The 26,943-nt window shown below is 62.2% G+C and overlaps 2 protein-coding genes across 6 annotated transcripts in view; both read right to left on the bottom strand.

The window, feature by feature from the left end:
• ARHGEF16 (Rho guanine nucleotide exchange factor 16) overlaps positions 1 to 5,126 on the bottom strand; it is a 20,608-nt gene extending 15,482 nt beyond the window's left edge. Inside the window, exon 1 of one of the 2 annotated variants that reach the window (XM_059376733.1) lies at positions 5,053 to 5,126. The gene's annotated coding sequence lies outside the window, so the exon portion shown is untranslated. The remainder of the gene's footprint in view (positions 1 to 5,052) is intronic. The other variant, XM_059376734.1, reaches the window with a different exon arrangement.
• Positions 5,127 to 20,316: 15,190 nt separating this feature from the next.
• Positions 20,317 to 26,943, bottom strand: part of PRDM16 (PR/SET domain 16) — a 295,888-nt gene continuing 289,261 nt past the window's right edge. For 3 of the 4 annotated variants that reach the window (XM_059376792.1, XM_059376790.1, XM_059376791.1), the window contains exons 15-17: positions 24,446 to 24,679; positions 23,430 to 23,604; positions 20,317 to 22,297 (exon numbers count right to left, since the gene is read on the bottom strand). In XM_059376792.1, coding sequence (XP_059232775.1) covers positions 22,163 to 22,297; positions 23,430 to 23,604; positions 24,446 to 24,679 — 544 coding nt within the window. In that variant the 3' untranslated portion in view covers positions 20,317 to 22,162. The remainder of the gene's footprint in view (positions 22,298 to 23,429; positions 23,605 to 24,445; positions 24,680 to 26,943) is intronic. The other variant, XM_059376793.1, reaches the window with a different exon arrangement.

Here is a 26,943-nt window from a genome sequence, read left to right as displayed (position 1 = left end):
CCCCAGGCTTGGGTCTTCTTGGACCCGTCCTCTGGGCCTGGACCCTGGACCCCCAGGCTTGGGTCTTCTTGGACCCGTCCTCTGGGCCTGGACCCTGGACCCCAGACCCTGGACCCAGCCAGGGGCACGGCCTCTCCCAGCGTAGGGCAAAGTCTGCTCTGGGGCCCGAGGTGCTCCAACAGGAACCTGTCAGGCGAGCCACTGCCGGGTGTGACCTCCGTTCCCAGCAAGGTGGCCGCACCCACAGGCCTGGGCTGCCACCAGTCCTGGGACCAGGCCTGCAGGAGAGGGAGCGCTGTCTGGGGCTCCGCAGGGCCTCGCAGGGCCGGCTCTGGGGAGCCACTGCCCCCATGGCCACCCCTGTGTCTCCCTCCTCCGAACATCCAGGTTCCCACAAGTCCCTGGACACGGGACCAAAACTCAAGCACCAAGACAGGCATCGCGGGGCGCCTGCGTGGCTCAGTGGGTTAAGCCGCTGCCTTCGGCTCAGGTCATGATCTCAGGGTCCTGGGATCGAGCCCTGCATCGGGCTCTCTGCTCGGCGGGGAGCCTGCTTCCCCCTCTCTCTCTGCCTGCCTCTCCGCCTACTTGTGATCTCTGTCAAATAAATAAAATCTTAAAAAAAAAAAAAAAGACAGGCGTGGCCTCCTCCGCTGCCCTGACACCCGCCCCGGTCCCCTGCCCCCCACCCCCACCCCAAACCCCACCGCTGACCCCTGATTCCTGCTCCTGGGAGAGCTCCCAGGAGGAAGGCCGGCATCGGCCCCTCTCCCGGCTGCGTGGACGGGACTCCAGCCCCCGTGAGTCAGCTCAGCCAGCTCCAGGGCAGGAGCGGGACGCCCGCGGCCGGCCTCCCTCCTTAATCATTCCCCCGTGTTGAGTCAGGTTTTCCTCTGCTCCTGTGGCCCCGGGCATCCCTCCTCCCTGCCTCCCTGCCTTGGCCGTGGGCTCCGCACGGTCCGTGGATCGGCTCTGCTCAGTGGATCGGCTCCGCGGCCTCCCGGGCCCCTCCCCCGCCCCGCCCCCCCCAGTCCTTTCCTGGGGTCCCCCACCTGTCCCAGGCTCCAAGGCGGCCTCACACGCGGGAGAGCTTTGTCTCGGGCTGGTAACGGGCCGAGATCAGAGCCCCAGGGAGACATTTCTTCCAGAACTGGAGGTCTCTTCTCTGGTCTGGGGTTCTGCTGCCGGCGAGACGTCTGACGCGTCCGACCTCGCCTCCCCGGATTGTGGCCTGAGGTCCCCCCCGCCCGCTTTACTGGAGAGTTCTGGTGCTCCGGCAGACAACCCCAAGTTCACCCCTGAGCCACGGGCTCGTGCCCCCTTCCAAGCCCGTCCTCGGGTCTGGCGGGTCTGGGCGTGTGCTGGGGACATTTCGTCCGCACTTCCTCCCCGTTTTCCCCAGCCCCTCCTCGGGGGCAGCCTGGGGTGGGCGCTCCGGGCCCTGGCGTCACCGCCGCAGCACCTTGCCCTCTCCTGCCCGTGCTCTGATCCCCCTGCCCTCCGTGGGCGGGTCCAGCCTTTCCACCACACCTGCCCCGCTGCGGGCCCGGCCTGCGAGCGCCGGCTCCTGCTCCAGGACGCTTCCGGCTCCTCTTTGGCCTTGGCCCATCCATCCTCTGGGCCTGTCACACCCTCGCAGGCACCAGGCTGTCCGCAAACACACACACGTGAGCGCAGCGGCCCCGCAGGCTCCCGGGCCCCCCACTGTCCCGGCATCTTCGGCCAGTGGCCTCTGCAGAGTGGCCGGCCCAGTGACCTCGCTGCTGCTGCCTTCGCCCAGTGTCCTGGGGCCGGTGTGAGGGAGGGGCCAGGGCACAGACTCTCCTCCCGCTGCCTCAGGGCAAATGCCGGCCATGCTGTCTGGGCAAGAAAGAGTGTTGCTGAAAAGGAGGCCAGATGCTCCGACCTCTCGGGTCCCAGGGGTGCGACTGCCCCCCGCACAGGGGGCCCCGTGAAGCTCCTCCAGGGAGGCCCAGGGCAGTGAGGGCTGCATGCTGCACGTCTGACTGCCCGAAGAGTCTGTGGGTCCTTTGGGAGCAGGGACAGTCGGTGTCCCCAGGGTGGGCTCAGTCCCCAAACTGCCGAGTGAACGCTGGCCATCAGGATACTTGCTCTGTCCTAGGCCCCTTGCTCTCAGGCTGCGTCCTCCCCAAGAGGCCCTGGGGTTCCGTGCGCAGACTTAGCTTCCAGCCACCAGAAACCACCATGGATGCATCAGGGGGGCTTCTGGATCCGTCCGTGCCACCACTGGGTGACTTCCTGCTGTTCCTGCTCCAGGGGGCTGCGGAGACCGGTCTCCCACTGGGTCCTTATAACCCAGGGCACAGAGTCTCCCTCCGCAGCACGTGCAGGGCAGGAAAGGGGCACTTGTGTGGGACGCAGGAAGGGCAGCAGGTGGGCGGGGGGGAGGACCCGACTCGGGGGGGGGGCAGGCCGGAGCGGCGGTGGGCACCGTCCTCGCTGCGGTGCGGCCCCTCACAGCCCAGTGCCCCCCGCTCCCTTGTTCTTCCCGACAGATGGGCTTCCTGGGACTCGGCGGGCTCCGTGCGGTCTCCCCCCCACTGCCTCACAGATGGACCAGCCACTCCCCCAGCCAGCAGGACCCACACCACTTCCCCCGGGGGGCCTCCGTCCCCTCTGCCCTGGCCTCAAGATCCGGCTGACCCCACCCTGCCTGGTGGGGCTCAGCCTCTCAGCACCATCCGCCCCACCCTGGTCCTTGCTCAGGCTGACTCGAGGAGCCACGATGATGGGCTTGTGCTTGGGTACTTCTGCCCTGCCAAGCCCGAGCCTCAGGGTCACACGGAATTTGGGGGCAGGATTTGGCGTTTTAAGTCACAGCACACAGCAGACGGTGCCACCTGCAAGACGGCTGGGGACGGCTCAGGACTCAGCTGGGGCAGCCCCCACCCCCAACCCAACACTTGGCAATGCCCAGAGACATTCGTGGAGGTCGCAGCGCTGGGTGTGTAGGTGGAGATCACGGGCGCCCCACCCGGGGAAATGTTCTGGAGCCAATGTCTGCAGCACCAAGATGGACAGCCTGGTGTCACTGACCAGAGGGCCTCCTGCTCAGGTGGGGGTCAGGGAGACGCACCCGGCCGCTGGCAGCACCCTATCTGGCAGCAGGGAGGGACCGTGCTGTGCCTGACCCCCTGCCGCCCCTGCCACCGCAGATGCAGGAGCCTCCCGGTGGCCTCTGGCTCTGAGGCTTCCCGGTGCCGGAACAGTCACAGAGAAGCCCGCCTCCGGGGTCAGGTCAGGCAGTGCCCCCCTCGCAACCACAGGCTCACCCACGGCTCGCCGGCTCCTGTCTCTCGGTCCAGAAGTCCCATAAACTCGACCCCTGTCCCAGACGGGGCTGACACGCATGGTGTCCCCCCAAGAAGCCCCAGAGCCCTGAGTCCGACAGCTCTCCTGACCCGGTGGCAGCAGGTGTCTTCCAAACGCTTCCTTGCCCGCTGGGCCTAGAGTTCGTCATGCCCTTCCTTTGGAAGGTGGTATGTTCCCCGACACGTGAGGAAAGCCGGTGGGGCCAGGCTGCCCGTTGGCAGAGAGCTGGGCAAGGATGGGCCAGCGAGCGAGCAGAGATTCCTGCTGGAAATAAAGACGCCCCGACACATGGGGGTCGCCTGCGCACGGAGCTGCGGCTGCCGTCCATCTGGAAACCGAAACCAAAACTCTGGGCACCAGATACAGGGTGAGAGCCGGTGCCCGTCGGATCACACACAGACCAGCGTCCTTGGGGGCGGTGCCTGAGGGGACCCCAGCAGGCCGCTCGGCTGCCCCCTTGCTTCCTCAAGCACAGTGCAGAGCCGTCCCCGTTGGGTCGGAGCCCAGCCCTGGGAGCCAGAGCCTCCTGGCACAGGTGTCTCCCCACAGATGTCCCTGAGTGGGGAGGGGCCCTCTGCTCGGCTCACTCCCTCTTCCTCTCCAGGCGGCTTCTGTCCAAGTGACTGAAGACCTCACTTCTGGGAACCCCCAAGACCCTGCCTCCTGCCGCTCTCTCCCTGCAGGACTCGGGAGACGCGGGGCGAGGCCCTGTCCTGTGGCCGGCGGGCCTTGCCAGGGGAGTGTCCAGACTGCGGCTCAGGTGCGCTGACTCAGTGCCCTCCCTGCGGGCACCTGAAGCCTCCCCTTCCACACAGGAGGACTCTGCTGCCCGGGGGCTTATGTCACTCGCCTGAGTTCACAGGGACCCAGGATTTGAACCCAGGGGCCACCACACCCCTAAGCACTAGGCTGGGGGTGTGTGAGGTCAGACTCCGCAGGTGCCCCCTGATCCCCCCAGACACAGAACAGGGGCAGACTGTTCACCTCAAGGCCACAGGGAGAGTCAGGCACTCCTGGGCTCCAGGTCTGGTGCCCATGTACCCCCATGCCCAGTGCTGCGCTGAGGTCCGCCCCGAGCTCAGAAGGGATTCTTGCTTCCCAGATGCAGAAACGGAGGCACGGAGACCGGTGCGGTGCGCAGTGAGAGGGGCCGCGGCCTCAGGAGCGGCCCCACACTCCTCCCTCCTTCCTCCCCTACCCGCTGAGAGCGAGCAGGGCGCCCGCTGCTGCGTCTGCCCCCCACCCCCGCCGCCCGGGAGGCGCTTCTTCCCGCGTCGCTGGAGCGCGGGTCTTCATCTGGGGGCCGCTAACTGGAGGCCCAACTAGGTTTGGGCAGCAGATTCTCCAGGGTTTGGGGGGAGGGTGGTTTCGTGCGCCCCCGCCCCACCCCCATTTTCATAGGTCCGGGGGCTCCCCGCGGTCTCCGGGCTCCGCCGTCTACGCAGGAGAGAAGCGTCCCCTCGGGGTGCGGACGGAGCCGCCCGGGGGCCGGAACGGCAGGGGCGGCGGCAGGACGCCCGAGGCCGTGGGGGGCTGCCCGCGGGGGTCCAGACGGGCCTGGCGCGCTCCGTCCCGGGCGGCGCGGGCGCAGGGACCGAGCCGCGAAGTTCCACCGACGGGCGCAGCGCGGGGCGGGGCGGGGCGGCGCAGGGGAGAGAAGGCGCCCCGGGGTCACCGGCCCTCCCCGTGTCCAGCTCGCGCCCCCGGCCCCAGGCTCACCTGCGCCGCGGCGCGGAGGACGTGGCGGCGAGCGGGCGGCGGCGGCTCCGGCGGGTCTGGCTCCGGGCCCCGCGCCCCGGCCGGGCGGCCGATCGGGCCGCGCTCCCAGCCGCCGCCGGGTCCCTCCCAGGCCCCGCCCCCCACTTCCTGCGCGGCCCCCGGGGAGGCGCGGGCGCGGGGCCGTCGGGCCAGGTGGGCGCCCGGGTGGGCGCGCGGGCCGGCGGGGCGGGGGCCGGGCGGGAGGGGACGGCGGCGCGCGCCCCGGGCACCTGGCCGTGCAGCCTGCGTCACGCTCCCCACCTGGCCGGCCGGCGCTCACGTGACCCGCTGGCCGGGAGGCCGCACCTCCCGAGCCGCCGTGTCCGCCCGCGGCGCCGCCCCCGCACCGCCCTCCTCGGTGGCTGCCGGTCTGTCGCCCGCGGGTTTGGGGCGGGAGTGGCCGGCTGGGATCCTGAATCCGCTCCCACTCTCCTTCCGGGCCTAGCTAGGCTGCCTCCTCCTCCAGGAAGCCCTCTGGGAAGCTGACTAGCTCTGCAGGGAAACCTGATCTTTGCGAGGCAGAAGAGGCCTCAAGCTCTGGCCCCAGAAGGCGGCCCAGCACGGCCCAAAGCGCTCGCGCTGCCTTTACGGTGTGGCTGTGGATGTGAAATGTGGGGGTCCGGGAGCGGCCAGTCAAGAGAGAATTCTTGAAGCCTCTTGGGTGCAAAGAGGGTGCTTTTATGAAGGCAGGGGGACAGGACGCGCGGGCGTTAAGAGCTGCACTGGGGTCCCCAGGAGGAGCTGGGAGGGGGTCGGGGTGAGCGTAAGCCTCTCAGGAATTTGGAAGCAAGGGAAGCAAGCCCCCCAGGAGGGGCTAGCTGAGGTCAGGAGAAGGTCATTTCCGGAAGTCAGAGGGAGGCAAACCCTAAGGGACTCTTAACTCTAGGGAAAACACAGGCTGCTGGAGCGTGGGGGCGGGGCGCGGCCGCTGGGGGATGGGCCTCGGGCTGCCGCGGGATGGAATGAGCCCTGGGTGTTACTAGAGGCTGGTGCATCGCTGACCTCTACCTCTGAAAGCAATGTGCGCTACATGTTAAATAACTGAATTTAAACAAAATAAGCACATTTTTTTAAAAAAGGAAAAGTTCCTTTACTACTGGCTGGTGAACCCTCAGTCGTGAGAGGCTGCAGGTGTGTGCCAGTGGGCCACAGGCCTGGGGATGGTTGCTAACACGGACCTTGGGGAGGAGGGCAGAGAGGAATTTTTACAGGATCCTGGAGGTCAGGCTAATGTCAAGCTAAGGTTACTGTCTGCCTCTCGCAAAGTATCAGCCTCGAGACAGCTAAACTCCCGGAGGAGGGTCACTGTGCCCGTCCCAAGGGTTTGTCAATGGACTGCAAAGGCAATTTAATTTTTTGTAGATTTTTGTAGATGTCTTTTGTCTCCTTTGTTCTGAGCCTCAGCTGTTAGCACCATCTCCTGAGGCTTGGAAAGGAAGGTGCCTGCTGGCCCGTACAAGGTCCAGTGGACTCCAAGCCTGGCCTGTCCAGGTCTTGTCCGTGGAGTTTTGCCCTGAGCAGAGGCTGCCACTGCCCCGCCCCCGGGGAGTCCAGGAATCAGGGTCCTTGCGCAGGAGATGCCAGGGGCTGGGACAGGTTGGCTTCTGTCCTGTGTCAACCTGCCCTTCTGCCAGGCAGGGTCCTCCTCGTCATCCTGCCCAGAACTCAGCATCCCCCACTCCTAGCCCCACACCAGCCCCGGTGGCAACAGCAGTGTGCACTCACCGTGTGCCCCTGCTTGGGAACCGTCCATGGCTCCTAGAGGCCTCTTCCGCCAAGGGCAGCGGCCTCAGCTCTGGCATGAAGCTGGCCCCTCCCACTCCCACTCTACCTGTGCGGCCACTGACGTTACCAGGTGGAAGCCCGCAGGACGGCTTCCCAGGATCCTCCTGCACCGGAGAACGCGCCCCGCTCGGGAGACCTGAGCCCTCCTGGGAGAGACGCAGCCTCTTGGCCCGCTGAGCTGGGGGTGAGCTGCCTGCGGAGGCTCCGAGAGTGTGTTTGCCCCAAGTCACTGGGTCCCGGCCTCCAAGACAGTGACGTGTCCTGGCTCCACTCCTTCAGCCAGAGTCCCAGGACAGGAAGGCTCGGGAGCCTAGCCACCACTGCCCAGAAGCCCCCGGCACAGGGACGTGTTTGTTACATGGGCACGTCCTGGTGAGAGCTGACAATGTCACCTCTCTTCTTCCGGACGTCCAGCCCTTCGTCTGGGGCCAGCCCAGCCTCCTTCTGTAGCAAGGCTTCTCCTCTTTCCTTCCTCCTTTCCCTCACGTGCATCCACTGAGCCCCTACTGTGTGCTGACCCGTGTGCAGGCCTTGGAGATACAGCCCTGAGCAAATCAGACGGTCTCTGTCCTCCGGGCACTCCCTGCTTTCTGGGGTGAGGAGGTGGGGCGCCAGCCCCTCTGTTCTGCCCCTGAGACGGCCAGAAGACCTGAGACCTGGGGGCTGAGCAGGAGTTCGCTTGAGGAAAGGGGGCGTGTCAGGCCGGGTGGCACTGGTGCAGAGGCTCGGGGTGGGAGGGAGTGTGCTCAGAATGACCGCGGTAGAGGGAGCAGAATGGGGGAGACTCGCATGGCTTCGCCATCTGGTGACGGCAAAGAGCGGCAAGGAGCCCCTCGGGGTTGAAGCAAAGAGACAGAATGATCGGGTCTGGCGGAAAGACCCCTCTGGCACCTGAGGAGAGGGCAGGGTGGAGGGCTGACACAGGCGCCCTGAGCCCGACCCACACCAAAGAAGCTAATGTCCTGCCTCTGCTTGAATACTTGCAGGATGGGGAGCTCCCCATCTGCCAGTACAAGTCAACACGTTGTCTGCTTCAATCACATTCTTTGTTAAGATTTTAGTTTTATTTATATGACAGAGAGAGTGAGTGAGCACAAGCAGGGGGAGCCGAGGGGGAGGGAGAAGCAGACGCCCCACGGAGCAGGGAGCCCCATGTGGGACTTGATCCCAGGACCCCGGCATCACAACCCGAGCCAAAGGCAGATGCCCAACCACCCGAGCCACCTAGGCGCCCTTTAATCACATGCTGTAGACCTTCTTGACAGGACATGGAATCCAGATTGTTCATCGTCTTGACATGTTCCCCCAAGAGACTTCAAAATGTGCCAAAATCCTTCTCAAAATGTGGTCTTCCAAACAGAACCCAGTACCATGCCAGGATAAGAAAATGGGGAAATGTTCACCTCCTCTCTTTTGGATATTATGCCTTTGTTGATATAGCCTCTTTTTGCTGCAGCTCTTACATGTGACCATCCCACAGCACAGAGCCCTGGGCCTTGCATGCAGCAGGTGCTCAGCTAGTGCCGGGTGAGTCACTGATGTGATCTGAGATCCCAGGGCTCAGCCCCAGAGATGCTGGGTGATCCGTCTCTGGGCCAGCCAGCTGGATTCTACTGGAACCCACTGATGGGGCTGTGCATTTGAGTGAGCTTTCAGACCACCTTGGTCCCTTTCCTGACCCCAGGGCTTGGTGCAGTGGGCAGGTGCAGGGGTGTGGCAGCCCGCAGGGCACTGTCTAGCCTGGGGCCTGTCTCACCTCCCCTCCTCCCCCCCGCACCTACCTCTCCAGGGCTGGCGGCCGTGTTGGTTTGCAGCTCTGTGCCAGCAAGGAGGGGTCACAGCCTTGCGGGGTCAGCCTGGCATTTTCTTGGGCGTTGTGGTTGGAAGGGGCGGTCCTGCCCAGTACGCCTATGGCCTACCCCATCCTTGCCCAGCGTGGGTGCCCTCAGTCCCCGGCGTCCACCCTGCAACAGGGTGTCAGGTAGCACATGCCCGTGTGCAGTGGCCACCTGGGCAGGGTTCACCTTGGCCACAGGAAGGTGCCCGGTAGGGCGGTCAGTGTAACCTGTGAGTGTGTGTTGTTGGCAGGGGGGTGGGAGGGTGGGGCCGTGGGGGGGTGAGGGGGTGGGGGGGTGAGGGGGTGGGGGGCTGGCCCTAATGGCGAAGCTGGTGGGCAGAGGCCTGGGCCCTGGACTCCCCACGTGTAGGAGAGCCTCTGGGCGGCTCCTGCAAAAGGTGGGGAGCTGCTGCCCTCCAGAGGCCATCCTGGGTTCTGCACCCACAAGGCCCAGCCTGGGTTGGGGGTGGGGTGGAGCAGCGGGACAGGACACCCTTGAAGAGAGCAAGCTCGGTTGGTGCCCGACCCCCACTCAGTGCTTTCCTATAAAACCCGCCTTCAGAACTCGGCCTGGTCACTGCAGGGTTGGTCCCCTCCCCACCCCTTCCGGCCCTGGTCGGCCGGCGCCTGTTTGACCCCTCCAGCACCCTGAGACTGACTCTGCCGCCAAACTGGGGGGTTCTGGGGGGGCGTCTCCCTGAGTGGAGCTGGCTCAGCATCTGATCGGAGCTGGGGGACCCAGAGCGAGTGGCTCGGCGTCTCAGACCCTGCTGTCCCAGCTCTCAGTGTTGGGGGGCGTTGATGTTGACCATGGAGCTGGCGCAGAGCTGCCTGGGAGGAAACGCCCCCCCCCCCCCCCGGGTCACAGGCGGTGGCGAGCAGGACCCCAGGGCTGCCGGCAGGGGTGAGTCTCTGAACTCTCTGCACCCTGTGGCTGAGACCCTGAGTGTGTGGGACCAGGTTAGGACAGAGACGGTGGCCCTCCTTCTCTGCTTTGGGCCTCTGGGCTGGCCCTGACCCTGGCGGAGAGAGAGGGCTCCCCTTCACAGGGTTTGCACAGAGCCCCCCCCCCCCCGCCCCTGCAAATATAATCCTAGCCCCAGCACCTGTGATGTGCTCGTATTTGGAAATAAGGTCTGTGTGGATGTAAGGAAGACAAGGTTCTACTGGGTTGGGCCGGGCCCTAAATCCCGTGGCCAGGGTCCTTATAAAAAGAGGGAAATTTAGAACCAGAAGGCCAAGTGACCACAGAGGCGGAGGCTGGGGTGATGTGGAGTGACCGCCAAGGGACGCAAGGTCGACCAGCAGCACCAGAGGCTGCAAGAGACCAGCCAGGACCCTGCGCTCCAGCCGCTCGTGACCCTGCGGCCACCCTGCTCTCAGACTTCCAGCCTCCGGACACACCACGATCCTGTTCTGTGGGTTGAAGCTGCCCAGGGAGCCTACACAGCGGCCCTGTCCCTTCTCATTGTCCCTCAGACCTCCTCTGCCCTCTGCCGAGTCTGCTGCTTCCTCGGGGACACACGCTCATGAGGGGGCTGGGGGTGACTTGCAGAATGGTGACCGGCATGCCGGATCTCACGGAGCTCCATGCGGAGGGCCTGGAGGGGGCTGGGGGCCACCAAGAAGACATCCACCTGCATAGCCGGCCAGGGCTCGTCCTGCGTCCCCCAGAGCCTCCCTCCCAGCCCGAGGAGATTTCTGGCCTTGAGAACCGAAAGGCAGAGGCAGGCTAGAGTGGCTGCTGTGGCCCCTGTTCCCCCGCCCTGGACCTCAAGAACCTTGGGGTGACACCACTGTGCTATCCCTGGACCCCAGACCTGGGCCATGGCCAGAGGCTGCAGGCTAGCTTAGCTCCTAGAGCCAGGGTCCCGGGACTGGAGCCTACACAGCCACATTCACCTTACGGGGTAAGATGGGGCCAGCCGCGTGCTTGGCGCATGGGAAATGAGGGTCCCTTCGCATGCAGCGTCCCCAGCAGGGGGAGGCTGTGACCCGCCCACGCCATAGCTGTCTAGCACTTGCTCTGAGAAGTGAGTGCCCGCCATCCGCAGGAGCCCTTTCCCGTGGCTGGAGGGGATCCTGTGCACTGGCTCGGCCTGCGCGGAGTCTTCCGGACACTTCTGGAAGACACTTCTGGCTGCTTCTCCGGCCCACTCCTGGACCGCAGCCTGGAGAGAGCGTGCCCTGGGGCCAGCAGTCCTCTAGGACGCCTGCTGGCTGGAACATCCTGGTGTCCAGGGCTGAGGACGAGGCTGCAGGGTGTGTCCCTCTCCCTTTCCAGGGCTGCATGGACAGGGCCCGTTGCCCGCTCCCCTCCTTCCCTGGGGGCCGCAGGGAATGTGCTGGGTGGAGGGAAGGGGCACAACCGCCTCCTTTCTTCTCAGGGCCTGGCACTGGGCTGACCTCTCACTCACTGCAGGGTCCCACGGGTGCCTCATCCAGCCGGCGGGCATCTGGGAAAGTTCTCTTTGGTCTCGGATGATGCTGTGGCTGTGAGTGGGCCTGAGGACAGAGGCTCCTCTGTGCTGGGCAAGTGCAGGCCAGGGCGGGAGGGGTCCACAGATGGGTGCGGGGGCGGTGCAGGGCCCGGGTTGCCGGGGAGGAGCTTGGCTGCTTCTCTGGCCCACCAGCGTGGCCCTTGCTGAGCAGTTCAGCCCAGGGGGCACACGATCACTCCTTGCACCTTAAAGAGCAGATGGTCATTACTTTCTATTAAGCACCTACTGTGTGCATAATTTTATTGGATTCTTACTGAATTCTTACCGAAATTCCCCAAGGTGTGTGTGTCATCATCCCCGCATAACCGAGAGGTAAAGGCTTACCCACTGTCACCTTGCTCGTGAGGAAAGAGCCCAGGCCTGTCTGACTCCAGAGCCCTGGCCCCAGTGTCGTAATCAGGGATTACTTCAGGTTTCCAAAGAAGTCGGGAGCTAAAACAAAATGTGTGTATTTGACTTCAGTTGAGAATTTAAAACATCACAGACATTTTGGCTGTGATGAGGCAGCTCCCACCATCATCAAGGAGAAAACGGAACAGAAAGTGCAAGAAGTGTCTATTTTCAGATGTTGGACAAGGGGAGGGGGGACATTGGCTCTCGGGCGAAAGAGGCAAATCAGGAGAGCCCCATGGCTGCCTGACTTTTTTCCAAGGGGTGAAGCATGGTGGTCTCACTGAGTTGGGAGGGCAGATGTGGGGTTCAGGAAGGCAGGGGGGATGGGGGCCTGTGGGCAGCAGTGCAGAGCTGGAGCTCCGAGACCCTCGGAAATGCTACTCTGTGCATGTGCAGTGTGAGGTCTCAGGGAGCGAAGCGAAGTGCAGCCACCAGGGTGAACAGCTCCCAGTGTCCATGCAGGCCCAGAGACACTTAAATGCCAGGCACCCAGAATGCAGGGACCTGGCGGTCACCCAGGGGATTTGATGGGGACCAAAGGCAGTGTCTCAGGTGAGGGGCTAAGCTCACCCCAAAGCACAAGGTGAAGGTTGCTCTGTGCCTGCCCGATGAGCTTCGCAGCAAGACTTGCAGAGGCCAGGATGATCTCCACCGCCCCTTAACCCCATTGGCACAAAACTCAATGTGCTTAAAAACAAGAATCTATGACCACAACAGGTTAGCATTTATAACCTCCAGCACCCGATAAAATATGACAGGACATGTGAAGAAGCCAGAGCATGTCACCTGTAACGAAGGGAAAAAGCAGTCAATAGACACAGAACCCAAAGTGACATGATGACAGAATGAGCAGGGAAGGCGATTAAAACCGGGACAAACTGTAGCCAAGGAGTTAAAGGAAGCTGTGTGCAAAATCAAAACAGAAATGCATGGTGAATATCATCAAAAGAGAGCGTATGGTACTGAATCAAATGAAAATTCTAAACATAAAAATATATGACATACAAAATGAAAAAAATGTATTAGCTGGAATTAGCAGCAGGTTAGACGCTAGAGAAGAGAAGACCCTTGAACTTGAAGGCAGGATGATAGGAGTTATCCAAAACGAAGCACGGAGAGAGCAAAGCCTGGAAAAAGTAAGAACTCTACTGATTTGAGGCTGATACCATACAGTCTAATAAGATGTGGCCCCAAGCGGGTGAGGGGAACATTTGTTTAACAAGGTAATGGCCCAGAATGTTCCCAGTGTGAGAAAACCTACAGCCCCCAGATTGAAGAGCTCAATGACCTCAGAGCGGCGTGAATACAAAGAAAGGCCAGCACGGCATCTCCAGGTCTGACTGCTCGTCGGGAAGCGCGCGAGCCCGCGGAGCCGGAAAGCCCTCTCTCACGGGTTAGATCCGTCCATCAAGATGTCCAGTTCTGGTGAAGAACCAGAAACTTCTGGTGAAAATCATACTGCAAGTGAAATCAAGAAATCTTATGACGAAAGTTGGGAGAATTCATCACCAACAGGTTTGCGGTGTAAGACACGTCAAAGGAAGCGTTTTGGGCCAAGAGGAAATGATAGAAGAAGTAAATTCGGGTCTTCACAAGTCACAGAAGCCCACTGGAGACTGTAAACATGGGAATACACCTGACTTTCTTCTCCTTTGTATTTAAACAAGTTCTTGAGGCTCTTTCAAGCAAGAGGAGCCCCGGCCCGTTATGGAGTCCACGTCACGTGCGGAAGAGCAGCAGGAGAGACGGGAGCGCGAACAGAATTACACTTTTGCAAGGGCCAGATCGTTTACACCAAGTGGTATATTGTCACCTAAAGATGGACACTCATAAATTCAAGATAAGACATTGGACCCCACGCAGTACTTGATAAAGGTCTGGGCCCTGCAGGGACAGTAGGAAACGTTGTCATCTGGGTACAGGCACCTGCCGCTGGCATCGCACCCCGTGGTGAGAAATGGCCGGCGTTCTCCTGGGTTCTGGACCAAGGCAGAGGTGTCTGCCCTTCCTGCTTCTGTTCCCTGTTGGTCCTCGCTGAGGCAGTAGGACAAGGAAAAGCCAGAAAATCACACCTTTTGGAAAGGAAGAAGAGCTGTTTCCCTTTCCTTATCTCTTTTCTACATGACCTGATGCCCTTAAATGACCCCAAAGTGTCTACGGGTCATTGTAGATGAGATGGGAACCCCTCCCCAGCCTCCCCCCCAACTATCTCCGCTGAGGCTGGCAAGTACCCCCCTCAGGTGCGTTTTTATTCTCTTCCTGCACACGGACACTGTCCTAAGTGGCCTGCAGGGCTGCTCTGGGCATTTTTAAACTCTGCGCGGAGGCTTTCTGCTGGGAGTCTGCGCTCGTAAGCTCTGCACTGGGTGGTCCGGGGAGGGGAGCTTGGGCACCTAAGGGGTGAAGGATGGGCTCACCCTGATGCCTGTGGCTGAGCAAGGCTGCGAACCCCCGAGCTGGCCTTCGCTGAGCCAGGGGCCCCTCTGCTCCAGCCGGGTGCGGTGGGGGGTGCACCCCTCCAGGGTGCACGGAATGGCATGGGACCGGCCCTTGCCAGCCTGAGCAGAAGCACCATGAGGCTGGTCTATGGACTTGGAGCTTCTTGATGGACCCAGGCCTGAAGGCAGGGTGGGCGGGACACATGGTTTTCAAAAGTGAAGTTAATTGACCACCTGTAGCAAGGCGTGCTCCTTCCTGCAGATGTGGCCGGACGCGCCCGCCTGTTTCCGGGACTGAACCCCCGGGCCACGCGCAGACCAGACCCGGGAATAGGACTCTGACCTCTGACCCACGGTCTGTGAGAGCCAAACTGGAAAGTCGAGCGACAGCCCGGGATGGTGGGACTTGATCCATCACCGGCCGCTTCTCTATGTTTTGCTCCTGCCCCCAGCTCCGGAGCGGCCCGAGGACGCCACGCAGCCCAGCACCAGTCACGTGGACGCCTGTTCTCCTCACCGCCCCGGGTCCCAGGTGCCCCCCCCCCCCGGGCTCACCTGGAACCTTCCCTTTTTCCACCACGATGCTCCCCCCTGCCCCGCCTACATGTGAGTCTCCCCAAATCAGGGGCCGGTGGCGGACTCCCTGCTGCCCCGAGCTCGAGGAAGCGGCCTTCACCTGCGCGGGGCTGTGGGCGCGGCCGCCCTTTGTGTCCACGCTCGGTGCTTCCACTGCCCAGTGGCTGGACGGTCCGGTTCTTGCCAGTTTGGGACTGTTGTGGCGAAGCCGCGCAAACGCACACGTCCTTGTGCGGCGGCTGGTCTTCAGCTCACTGTGTTCTAGAAGATGCCGCCTGCTCTCGCCAGCTCAAGGGCTTCCTGGAACCCCCAACCAGGGACGGATGGGACGGCTCCCCCCCTCGGGGTTTTGGGTGGGCCCCAGTCCCCTCGGTGGGGTCTCAGCTGGTGCCCAGGCTTCCCCTTCCTGGGACCTTGGAGATCCAACCTCTTCTGTTGTGGACCCTACAGCAGACTCCGCTTCCCTTTCTCGAATCGAGAAAGACCCGCGCAGAACATGGGGCGCACATGGGAAGCATGCGCTTCCCTTGGCAGAGTTGGCCAACCTACCTCGGGACAGGCAGTCCCCTCATCCCCCGCTCTGGCTCCTCTGGCCCCATGAAAGCCACCTTAGGTCTGGCCGTTTGACCCCAAATTAGGACATGTCTTGATTTTTGGAAGACATTTGCTGTCACGAGAAATAAGGTTAACCATTCTCAAAATAGCTCCTCTGCAAAAAACCGAGAGGCTCACTTGGCCCAGAATGAATCTGAGGAGGGATTCAAAAGCATCTCTTTTCCCAGAAAACAGATTCCTCATTGACACATTTTTCTCTAGTTGATTTCCACCCCCCATTTCCAAAACGGAGCCTTTTTCTCAGTCCTTTATGCAGGGAGCTGGGCTCCAGAAAGACAGGGTTCCCTTGTCGGCAGGGTTCTGTTTGTCTCTGTTCTCCCCTTGCTCTGGGGTCCCCCCGACAATAGGGGTATTATCAGACAGCGCCCTGGCGGCAGACTCCCCTCTCCCCTTGGGGCTAAGGAGGAGAAAAGCTGCCCGGCCGAACGAGGGTGGGAGGGAGTGCAGCTCCAGCAACGGAGCCTCTGTTGGGGGGCGACTCCAGGGAGGGCTATGTGTGGGGGGTGGGGGGGCTGGACCCCGTCACTCCTTCATTCGGAATGACCTGGGAGCGAGGCCATTCATCAGATTCGTGATTCACATAATCTGTCCTCTGAGAGCAGAAATGTATTTCCCAGAGAGGAGCCTCTCACGCTGCCTCAGTGCTGGGAGCCCTGGGTGTCCCACCTCTGACCATCAGGGGCGTGATCTCAATGACACATCACCGAAGCTTCGCCAATCACATCTGGGAGAAAAACAACTTGAAGACATTTAAACGCTTCCCCCAACCAACACCTCACTGGGGAAATTGTTTCTTTCCTTTGGTGGCTACAGAACTGCTGCTGCAGGGACCCCTGGGCCCTGCCTCCCCATTACCCCCATGGGAGCGGGTTCAGGCCCCTCAGAGGCACTGGGGTTCCCAGAGTCTGTGTGGAAATTTGCCTGGAGTGAGGGACCTGATAGCAAGCCATCCATCCATCCGTCCATCCACCCACAGTCTGTCTGTCCATCCATCCACCCATCCATCCATCCATCCATCCACAGTCCGTCTGTCCATCCATCCACCCATCCATCCATCCGTCCATCCACAGTACGTCTGTCCATCCATCCACCCATCCATCCATCCGTCCATCCATGCACAGTCTGTCTGTCCATCCATCCACCCATCTGTCCATCCATCTGTCCATCCACAGTCCGTCCATCCATCCATCCACAGTCCGTCTGTCCATCCATCCACCCACAGTCCTTCTGTCCATCCATCCACCCATCCATCCGTCCATCCATCCATCCATCCACCCACCCATCCATCCGTCCATCCGTCCATCCACAGTCTGTCCATCCGTCCATCCATCCATCCATCTGCTTGCGTAACCCACCTGCTGAGGTGTTTGAGGCCAGGTCTTGGGGACAGAGAGGTAAGACCTGGCACTTTCCATACCTACATTCCTAAATTCAGTGTAGGTGGTGATTTCTGACCAGGAAACAGAGGCTCAGGGGCCCCTGCATGTTCTGGGGGTCGAAAAGGTGGTCTTCGGAGAGACTCCGGACCAGGCACTATACAGCTTGGGGAGGAAGGCATAGCCACCCAGTTTCTCTGCTGGACACCGTAGTCTATCTTCTTCCTGCCTCACACACCCAGGGGGGGCCTCGTTCCGTCTTGGTGAGGGTGGGGGTTCTGTCAGAAAGACCCCGCTTGGTGCAAGTCCGCCACCTCGCCTCCGTGCTCTGGTGGAAGGAGTGGGGCCCAGGGAAGACTCTGGGGGGTAAGTCCCCAGGACTCAGGCTCGTCCCCCGCACTCGAGTGGGTAAACGTGGCCAGCGTGCATTTGCTCAGGGTCTGTGTGTCTGGCTGCGGCCTGGCAGGCGGCTCAGGTCCTGGCTGGGGACAGTGCATGGACAGCCAGAGTGGAGGGCGGGCGGTGAGGAGGGCTGGCCAGCCGGGGGGTCCGCCCTTACGAAGAGGTGCATTCGGGATCGGCCTTGCAAGGTGGGGTCCTGCACCACAAAGAAGTCCCGGGCAGGAGTTCATGGGGGCCGGCTCTGGGCCCAGGTGCACCTGGAGGCAACATCCTGAAAAAATCCCCACCTGGAGGACACACCTGGAGGCCGACATGCGGGGCAGATGCACTTAGGGGAGCGCGCCTGGGGCTCACACTCACTGCGGAGCCGTCCAGGCTCGTGTGGGCTTTCGCTGAGCTTGTTTAATCTGGACAACATGGACAGCAAGGGTCCCTGGCCTGGGGCAGTTTTGGGGTGATGGCTAGGCACGTCTCACAGCCTGTCCCTGGGGACCCTCGACCCACGCTGCCGAGCCTTGCCGCTGGCCGCGCTCCGAGCCCAGGCCCTTCCCTCGGCCCTGGGGGGCCTCCGTTCTCCCTCAGTGATGCTCGGAGCGGGGGCGAGACGTAGAAAAGCACACAGATTTATTGCATACCGATCTCATGTATAAACTCACTGTCGCATCGGAAAGGTTACATTTGGTGTACAGTCCACCCTACAGCGCTCGCCTCCAATCAGCTGCCCCAGGCTTTGTCTTACAGAGCTTCTCTGCACAGGCACGTCTGTCTTTATCACGGGATCAAAGCAGTCTGTGGAGTCACGTGGGTGACGTCCTACCCCGGGCAGCTCGCCCTGCTCCTTCCCTTCGGTGATGCCCACGTCGCTCCCGGGCCGTGCTTGTTGCCCGAGCAGCTCCGAGCTCCTTGTCTGGAGGGCATAGACCCTAGTCACATATTTGACAGGTGCCTCTACTGAATTTTCCTTTTCATAAAAATCTCACGAACAGACACGATAATGACCGCTAAACACGAGTCATGCACAGTTTACTTAGAACAGAAGCAATTTACAATTGGGGGGGGGGGACGTGGGACATACACCGGCCTCCTTCTCAATGGTTTTTTTTTTAAACATTATATGAAAACCTGACATTTACATTTGATTTCTTTTTCAACACTATACAGTTCTAAAACAAAAACAAAAACAAAACCAAAACAAACCCAAACAATGAAAACAAACTGAACCAAGTCTGTCCTGCAACATTGGCAAGAGGGCGACGCGGCCGCACAGGCGCGGGCTCTCACCGGCAGGGGGACGCCTGGCGTGACGCGCGGCGCCACGGGGCTCAGCCTCCCTCGCGGCGGGAGCGTCCACGATATAAGACACACCAATAGAAACCTCCGGAATCACGTTGCTCACAAGTGAATTGCACATTTGGAAAAACTCAAGCTGCCTTTTGTTTTTATTTAGTTTTTTCCAAAAGCGGCGTTCCGTCCGAATCGGCGGGAAGGAAGCACGGAACGGCCCCGACCGCGAGCAGGAGAGGGCGCTCCTGCAGTCACGCAGGAATGTCTCGTCACAGTATCGCTCGCTGCTGCGGGGAAGGTTCATGGCTTCTGAAACCCGGCTGACCTCCACCGACCGGGAGCGGCCGCGGCCTCGCGAACCCAGCCGGAGGGGGACGCAAGGTGCCCGGCTCTCCTGGGTGGTGCCGCGCCCTCGCCCCTCCCCCAGGACAACACAGTGAATACAGCTCAGTAGATCTCAGTCACGTGGGCAGGGGGACGGGGCTGAGGGGCAGGGGATCTGGGAAGGGGGCCTGGGGGCCACAATCCAGTGCTTTGAGGCTGCAAGGCTCCCGACGGTGACATGTGTCCGGGCGGGCGCTCAGTGAAGCAGCAGCTAGGACAGGGGAGGCCGAGGGCCTGCGAGTTTCTGGGGTCAGTCTTGGGCCACGGAGGTGCTGGGCTTCAACAGGAAGGTCACGTGGGCTCAGCCTGTCCACTGATCCACATGCAGGGTCCCAGGCCAGCTGGAGGAACACGCACCCCTCGGTTCAAAACAGGGGATCTCTGGGTCCCACTCACGGAGGGTCTGGCTGGCCAGAGGGTCGGCAGCTCCGTGCGTCCTACCCAGTCGTCCCAGGAAAGAGAGCAGCAGGGGGGATGGTGTCAGTCCGCCGGGGGTCGGGCTCTGAGGGGGAGGGGAGGGGAGAGCTGGGAGCCTTCCATTTGAGTTTCCATTTGGGGAGGTCAAAGGTCCAAAGGAGGAACACCGTTGACGCCGGATGGAAGGACCCTGGCCCAGGGGGGCCCCCAGTTGACAGGTCTGACCCTGGCCACCACCCACGCACACAGGGGTCAGCCAGGCTGTCGCCCTGCTGCAGCCGAGCTCCAGAATTCTCAGAATTCTGGCCGCCCAGCACCCGGGCCCCCACGGCCCAGGCTGGTGCAGAAGCCCGGGGACAGAGAAGAGTAGGGAGGGCGGCTCACTGTCGTCGGGGGCAGGGAGAGGCACCAGGGTGGGGACGAAGTGCTCCCTTTGTCAGGGGTCCAAGGACAGACCTCCCCAAGTCTGCCGAGTGCTGGGGGGCCCGAGGGGCTGAACGTTTAGGAGAAACGGGGCAGACTCCCATCGCTTCCGGGAGGACAGGATTAAGGGCTGGAGACGAGCAGGTGGGGCTCTGGGAAGCAGGGACAGAGAAGATGCGGCCACGGCTGGCCACCTGTGACGGACGGCCAGAGCCTGCGGAGCAGACCAGAGGGGGTGGCCACGGCCACGTCTCGGATCTGGGACCGCGGAGAACAGACACTCGGGTCTCCACCCGACCAGAGTTCCTATTTCAGGCAGAGACCGTCAAATCGCAAAAAAAAGCACACGCCTTATTCTTTAGCAGAAGAAATATAATTTGGGTTTACAGAAATGGGCATTGGTATCTGAGGTTGACTCTGCAAAGGGGTCCCACCTGGAGGGAGGGGTCGTGGAACTCCCACACCGCGCCTGGCGAGCCAGGCAGAGGTGATGCATGTGGGGGGGGGGGGGGCGGGTGTGTTTTCCAAGCCGCGGCCCCGGGGCTCGTCCGCCCTTCCTCGCGCAGGGCACCCCGCCGGCCTGCGGGCGCGGTCTCGCCGCCTCCCGTGGGCCGGGAGCAGGCGGACCCCTTCCCCGGGGGCCTGCGGCCGTGCGGCGGCCTCAGGGACCCCCCCACCCCCGCAGGCCCCCCAGCGCGGAAGCACACGACTGTCTCGGGCCTGGGGCGGCCGGGCCGGGCACACAGCGGCTCCGACCCGGCGGCCGCCCCGGGGCCAGCGCCCAGGGCTCGCGCGCCGACCCAGCCTGGCCCCCGCTGCCCCGCGCCCCGCACCCCTACCGCCTGCATCTACATTCTTTTTTAAGGGCAACTTGGACGACCTTTTTCTCCTCCTGTTGGGACACTCCTTGTTTTTCCTTCCAAACAATAAAAGAAATAAATAGAACACTTGTCTTAAATGTGAACGTAACTGAAACTCTAATTCAACAAAAACACGTGATTGTCTGGAAACGGGCAGCAGGATCCGTTGGGGGCGCGGGGGTATTTGGCACAGTAAAAACCTCCCCACTCCCTGGTTCTCGATCACACGACACACGACCTTATACACGGTTTTGGTCCCTCACTAGATACTTATATTAACATAATTTCTTCACAATAAGAATGTCTAATGCCAAAATACTGTTAAGGAAGAAATAAAATAAGAAAAGAAATGAATTAGAAAAAATTACAAGTTATATACAGATTAAGGTGAATTCCATCAGGGAAAAAAAAATTATGATTTGAAATTGGCCCCTATGGGAATAATTTAAAGCCCATCCGCACGGAGAGTCAGACCCGGCCCGAGCAGGTGCCGTCCGGCTGGGCCCTGCGGTCTGGAGCTGGTCTGGTCCGCCAAGGAGTGGAGGTGGCCCTCGTGTCCCTGAGCCGGGGTCTCACACAGGCAGACAGCCTGGCAGCCTGGGGCAGGGGAGCCGCAGTGCACACGCCACGGAGGCCACGGGTTGGAGGGGGACACCCGCTTCCTTCCCCTTGTCCGTCTGACGGGGGTGGGGGGTGGGGGCTGGAGACCCAGAGCGGCCGTAGTGGGCCGCAGGGGTGTGGCTGATGTGCGGACCCTGCTGGGAGAAGCATCGGGAGCCCGGGCCATCTCTGCTCGGGGGACCCGAGTCAGCGCTCTCACATCTCCCCCATAAAATTGGGGGGTCTTGGCGGGGGCCACAAGCATGAATCCCATGCCGCACACGTGGGACACGGGCGACAGGCCTCTCTCACAGCCTTGGGCCAGCCCAGGACACCGTGTCTAAGAATTCCACCGGACAGTTTGAAACTGCTCACAGGCGGGGGCCCCAGGCCCCACCGTTCTGTGCGGGGACACCCAGGATCCCGTTGGCTTTACAAATATGGTCAGGGATAGAAAACGTCTCCGTTACCTACAGTATAAAGAACACGCCCGGACACAGTACAGTTTCTGGGCAGGTTCAGGTTTGCAAAGAAGCGGAGATTTCAAAGCAATGCAAAATTACTTTTAAAAAACAATTTGCAAGTCATCTTTCGATCTTTTTTTTTTTTTTTTTAAAAATACTGTCTATTTTTAAAACCACATGCTTAAATAGACTCTGTCGTCAATAAGATTACCAAAAGGGTTACTCCTGTAATTCTCATTATAAAAAAATCGTCTGGGCGATCTCCCTTTGAAGAGCACATCCGCGTCTGTCTGGTCCTTCCTGAGACACCGCGCGGGTGCCCTCGGGGCCGCTGTCTTCGTTCAGTCTGGGGTTCAAACCCTGCCCTCACCCACGGGGTCGGTCCTGCGAGGCCGCTGCCGGGCTGGCCTTGCGCTGTACCCTTCCGGAACGCTGTTCTTAAGACCAATTCTTGGACGGTGGGCCTCCAGGACGGCTCAGGGACTCCTGGGTTCTGAGTTTTCATTGGAAAAGTTAGAGCTGAGCCATGGTGTGTGTAGGGGGGACGGACACTGAGGACTGGTCGACGCAGGTGACGGGGAGGGGTTCTCTCTGGCCCAGGCCACGCTGCTCCCCGAGGCTCCCTTCTCCATTGTCCACAGCTGGGATGTCTGTGGGGACGATGGGGCCCTGAGGTCGCCCTTCCTGGACTCTGACCCCGGGCCCTCCTGGGCCCGTCAGAGGTGGTTGATGGGGTTAAAGGCTCCAGACTCCGGCGTGGCTCCTGTGATGTTCAACCAAGCATCCAGAGGGCTCTGGGAGGAGGCGTGGAGAGGAGCGTCCTCGGAAAGGGACAGCATCATTGCATACGCCTGGCCGGGGAGAAGACACACACACACACACACACACACACACACGACAGACAGGTGAGCTGGGGTTCTGAGATCCTAGGCTGGCCCTTCCTGGCCCTCCACTGCCTCAGGCTGGGCTCAGTCTTGCCCAGATCCAGACTGGGAGGGGAAAGGCCAGAGTCTCCCCTAGGGCCCAGAAGAGGAAGATGTGGTAGGTGCTGGGGCTGGGGACTGTGCGCAGGTCAGCTGGGCTCCCGTGCAGAGGGACGAGGTGCTGTGGTCCTGGCCTCCGTGCACGGGGTCTGCCCTGCTGCTTCCCTTGCATTCACCTCTCTGCCCCTCCCCCACTTTTGCAAGGGCCCCAGGAATCCTGGTCGTCTGTAAGAGGCCGTCCCTGTCTGGTGGGCCTGGGGGCTGCCCGTCTGGACAGCTGTGGGGACAGCACACAGCTACCCGGGGAAGCGGATGCATGGCCCGTCTGAGCTGGGCCCAGAGGAGGGAGCACGGCTACTCCGTGGAGCCACAGGGCACGAGGCCATGGGACCTGGGGCTCCACTCAGAGCAGAGCGGGGTGCGGGAAAGGCCAACCCTCCTCCCACCCAGGCTTACACTCGGGACAGGATTAGTAAAAGACAAAGACAGACACGCAGACGGTTTTCGCTGAGACTTGGGGTGGGCTGACCTGAGACCCTGCCCCTCCAAATGGATGGAAGCCGGAAGCAGGGCCCTGTGGCCACTTGCTCTAAGGAATGGGGTCGAGGCCCGCCTGTGCTCTCGCTGACCTTGTCACAGCTCCAGGTGGGAATTAGTGACCGCGGGAGGACAGCTGCCTTTAAGAGAAGCCTGGGCCACTGCCAGGCCTGCTCGAATCAGAGAGGGAGGGAGGTCCGCACAGCTTCCAGGCTGGACAGCTGCCCATGGACGCCTGCCACGGGGGACGAGAGCACAGTGACCCACGCCCGTGAGCACCCGGCTCACATTCGCCGGCCTGTCTCTCCCTGCCCCACCCCTGCTTGCAGGGGAGTAGCGGTCACTTGGTTGTCTCTCTAGCTGATGCAATGGGCCCGGGGACCGTGGTCCTGCTGTGCCCCAGGCACCAGCCACCACCACCAGCCTGGGGGTGCCGGGGCGGGGGGCTCTGCTGGGTACCTACCTGGTTCTTAGCCTGCCTGTACAGTGTCTGCTTTAGGGCCTCAGAACCTAGTGTGGCATTAAGCACATCTTTAACTTCAAATGCTTCCTCAGCTGCTCTGCGGAGGTCCAGCCCCTTCCCAAAAGTCGGCATCGGCTCCAAAGCCAACAGACCGCCTGGCCGCTCCTGGGCACACCTGCGCCAATGACCGGGGAGAGGGGCCTGGTGTCAGCCGGTCGGGCCTCTGACGCCCCACGGCGGGCTCCGTGCCGGCATGCACGCCCCGGCATCTCCACGAGCCACATGCACAAGGACATGGACACACAGACACATGGACACCTGGACGGAAGCCACACGGATGCAAGAGAGGGACGGACAGAGGGGCGTGGAGGGTGGTGAGTACGTGCACACACGTCGCAAGCAGCAGGCGGGGCGCCCAGGTCTCAGGGAGCGGAGGACGGGTCTGGAGGGGCCGGGACTCCCAGGAACCCGGGGCCAAGGGTGATTGGCCTCCCTGGAGCTCAGGCCTCCTGGATCTGCAGGGCTCTCCCCAGGAGGGTCTGGAACGCGGGGCACCCCTTGGTGCCAGATGTAGGCGGGGGGTGGGGCAGTCGGGCCGTGCGGGTAAGGGCCCCAGCTGGCCGCATCCAAGCTGTGCTCAGCCCCTGCTCTGCACAGCCCGGCTCGGGGCCGGACGTCACTGCCCGGGCCCGCCACCAGAGACAGTGGGGCGGCCAGACCCGCCCCCTCGCAGCGCCCGCCTCTCCCTCCCACACTCTGCCTCCAGGCCTCGGCTAGTGAGGGGGCCTCTGGGAGGTGGGCAGGGCCCTGACCCCCTTCCTCAGGCTGGGGCTCACCTGGGCCTGCGTGCGGAGGGCCCCCCTCCCGCGGTGGAGATGCCGGCTGGGAATGGGGGTGAGCGCGCGCGGGGGATGGTGGGGTCCTGGGTGGCTTGAGGGTGAGGCCGCCCTCCGGACGCTGGGGCGCCAGCCCGTGAGGCTGCCCAGGCCCCGCCCCCACGGAGGGCCGGTCCCCACCTTCGTGTGTGCTCGAAGCCCACGGCCAGGGAGGTGGGCGGCTCCTCGTCCTCCTCGTCCTCGTAGGCGCCCTGGGGCTCCGGCGTGGGGGACACGGGGTCACCCTGGGACTTCCCCGCCAGACTGTCATCGTCCTCCTCCTCCTCTTCCTCCTCCTCCTCCTCCACGTCCTCCGGCTTCCCGCTGGCCAGGCCTGGGCATTGGGAGCCGCCGTCCAGGTCCTGGGCCTCCGGCCTAAGCGACAGGGGAGGGAGTTGGTCTCGGACCCCGAAAGGCCTCGACCGCGCTCCAGCCGGCTCCTCCTGCACCCTCTGTGAAGAGAGTCTGCGCTCCTGGTCATGGCCTTGGCCGCCGCCCCGTGAAGCGGGCCGAGGAGAGAAGGGTGTCCCTGAGGGCGTGGCAGGGAGGCGCCTCAGCAGCAGGCCTCCTGTGATGCCAGAGGGGACACTGGCCACCAGGGATCCCGGGTGTGTGTGTTGGGGAGGAAGCCAATGCCAGTCAGGTAGGGAGGGGATCTTAGGGGCTGGAGCTGGGGTTGGGCACTGCACAAGGGGTGTCCTTTGGGGAGGTTTGCTGATTGACCCTTGCTCACTCCTCCTGTCCAGCCAAGAAGATGTAGGGACGCTGGCCACCCAGAGTGACGGGTCCCTTCTCTAGCTGGGAGGTCTGGCACCCTGGGCCGCTGTCAGCTGGGGGGGCCTGCCCAGAAGGGTCTGCTTCAGAGACTGGTGGCTTCTGTCCTGTAGGCCAGGCCCCACCTCATTTCCCTCGGGGTCACCCCAGCTGGCCAAGACTTTTCCACTCTGGATCCTTGTTTTTAAAAGGCAAGAGTCCAGGCTGAGCGAGGGCGAGTCTTCTTGTTCCTCCAGGAAATGCCGCTCGCCCGAGGGCCACCTGAGGTGTGCAGGAGTGCAGCACGCAGGAGGGGGCAGGGAGGGCGGGCGCACACCTCCTGAGCCCACATCTGGGCACCCGTTCTCCTGACCTCGCACGGCCCACAGACATCTGTCCGCGGCTGTCAGGGGAGACAGGAGTCCTGCTCTCGGCGTCGAGGCAGAGCGGGGAGCCTTTCCGAGTGAGCTCTGGCCTCCAGATCTAGTGGCTGGGCAGACGGGCCCCCCACGGACGCCCCTGGGGGCCAGGCCCTCAGCCATCCTGGTCTTCCCTCCTTGCCTTTTGCAGAGCAAATACAAGACATGGACAGGTGACCTGCCGTCCCAGATGGGCAGAGCCCCGCCCGACGCTTCCCTCCTCAGGGGTCCCCTGTGCTGTCGCTGGAGCATGTCTGTCCACCACCAAGGGCCCTGGAGCCCAGTGGCTCAGGCCGGGACCAGGGAGCTGCCCCTCTCTGGCTTTCCACTGGGTGACTTGCAGGCCAGGGCCCGTGCCCTCATGGTGACATGGGGACACCCCTGTGTCGCAGATGAGACGAACAGCACGGGTGGGTGACTTGGGGGCCAGGACACGGGTTATGTTCCCCAGGCAGCCCCCTGCAGGTTTAATCGAACCCAAGGGCACTGTGCGGATCTACGTACGAGCCCTTCCGGGAGCAGGGAGCATGGCCCCCACAGCCCATCTCCCATAGGCAGGAGGCCTGCATCAAGCAGGGGTGCCGGGGGAGGGGCGGCAGGGCCGGGGTGGGGGTGCTGGGCAGGCTGGCGGCAGCTTCAGGCAGAGAGAGCACTTGCACTGCTGTCCTCCAAACAGCCTCCTACAGCACGTGATGTCCTGGGGCCACTGGGACCCCGCACCGGGCCGGAGCATCAACCCCAGGAACCCGTCTCTTCCTGAATCGGGATCTGGAGGCTGGAGTCCGAGACCCAGGCGCCGGCGGGCCTGCTTCCTCTGGAGGCCGCAGCCGCTGGCCCAGGCTGGTGGTCCTCGGCGCCCCTCAGGACAGGCTTCTCCCATGGCCCCAGCTCTGTGTCACCTTTCCGTGCTTCCCTGCATGTGTTCGGTGTCCTGCTCTCCCCTTAGGACACCGTGTGGGGTTGAGGGCCTCCCCGATGACCTCGTCCTAACCAACTACATCCCTAAAGACCCTTTTTTCAAATAAGGCCCTGTTCTGATGTACTAGGGATTAGGATTTGGTGGGGGACAAAATTCAGCCCAGACATTAAAGGGGTTATAGGACCAGGAAGCCTGCCTGTCCCTAAATTGTCCTTGATGGTCGACAGAAGGAAACTGATTGAGAGGGAAACTGAATAAGGTCGGCATTGGCCCCAAACGTCTCACCGCTTCACGCAGACTGATGGATCTGTGTCACCTGTGACCATGGTTCTCACTCCTGACCGCAGCGTGGGGCATCTCCTGGAGGCTCCCCAGCACCCAGGACAAGGCCTCAGCGGGACAGGCCATCTGAGGGCCTGGGTTTGTGGCCAGCTCTGCCCTGGGGCTTCCGGAGGGATCTGGGACCGGTCTCCTGTCTGAACCACCACCAGGGACTGTGGGGAAAGCCCCAGTGAGATGCTCCGCGGCGAAGGTCAGGTGGGGCCGTC

This window comes from Mustela nigripes, chromosome 14 (assembly GCF_022355385.1).
Source record: "Mustela nigripes isolate SB6536 chromosome 14, MUSNIG.SB6536, whole genome shotgun sequence".
NCBI lineage: Eukaryota > Metazoa > Chordata > Mammalia > Carnivora > Mustelidae > Mustela > Mustela nigripes.
Note: the sequence above shows the minus strand (reverse complement) of the source record. Positions and strands in the feature narration are given on the sequence as shown.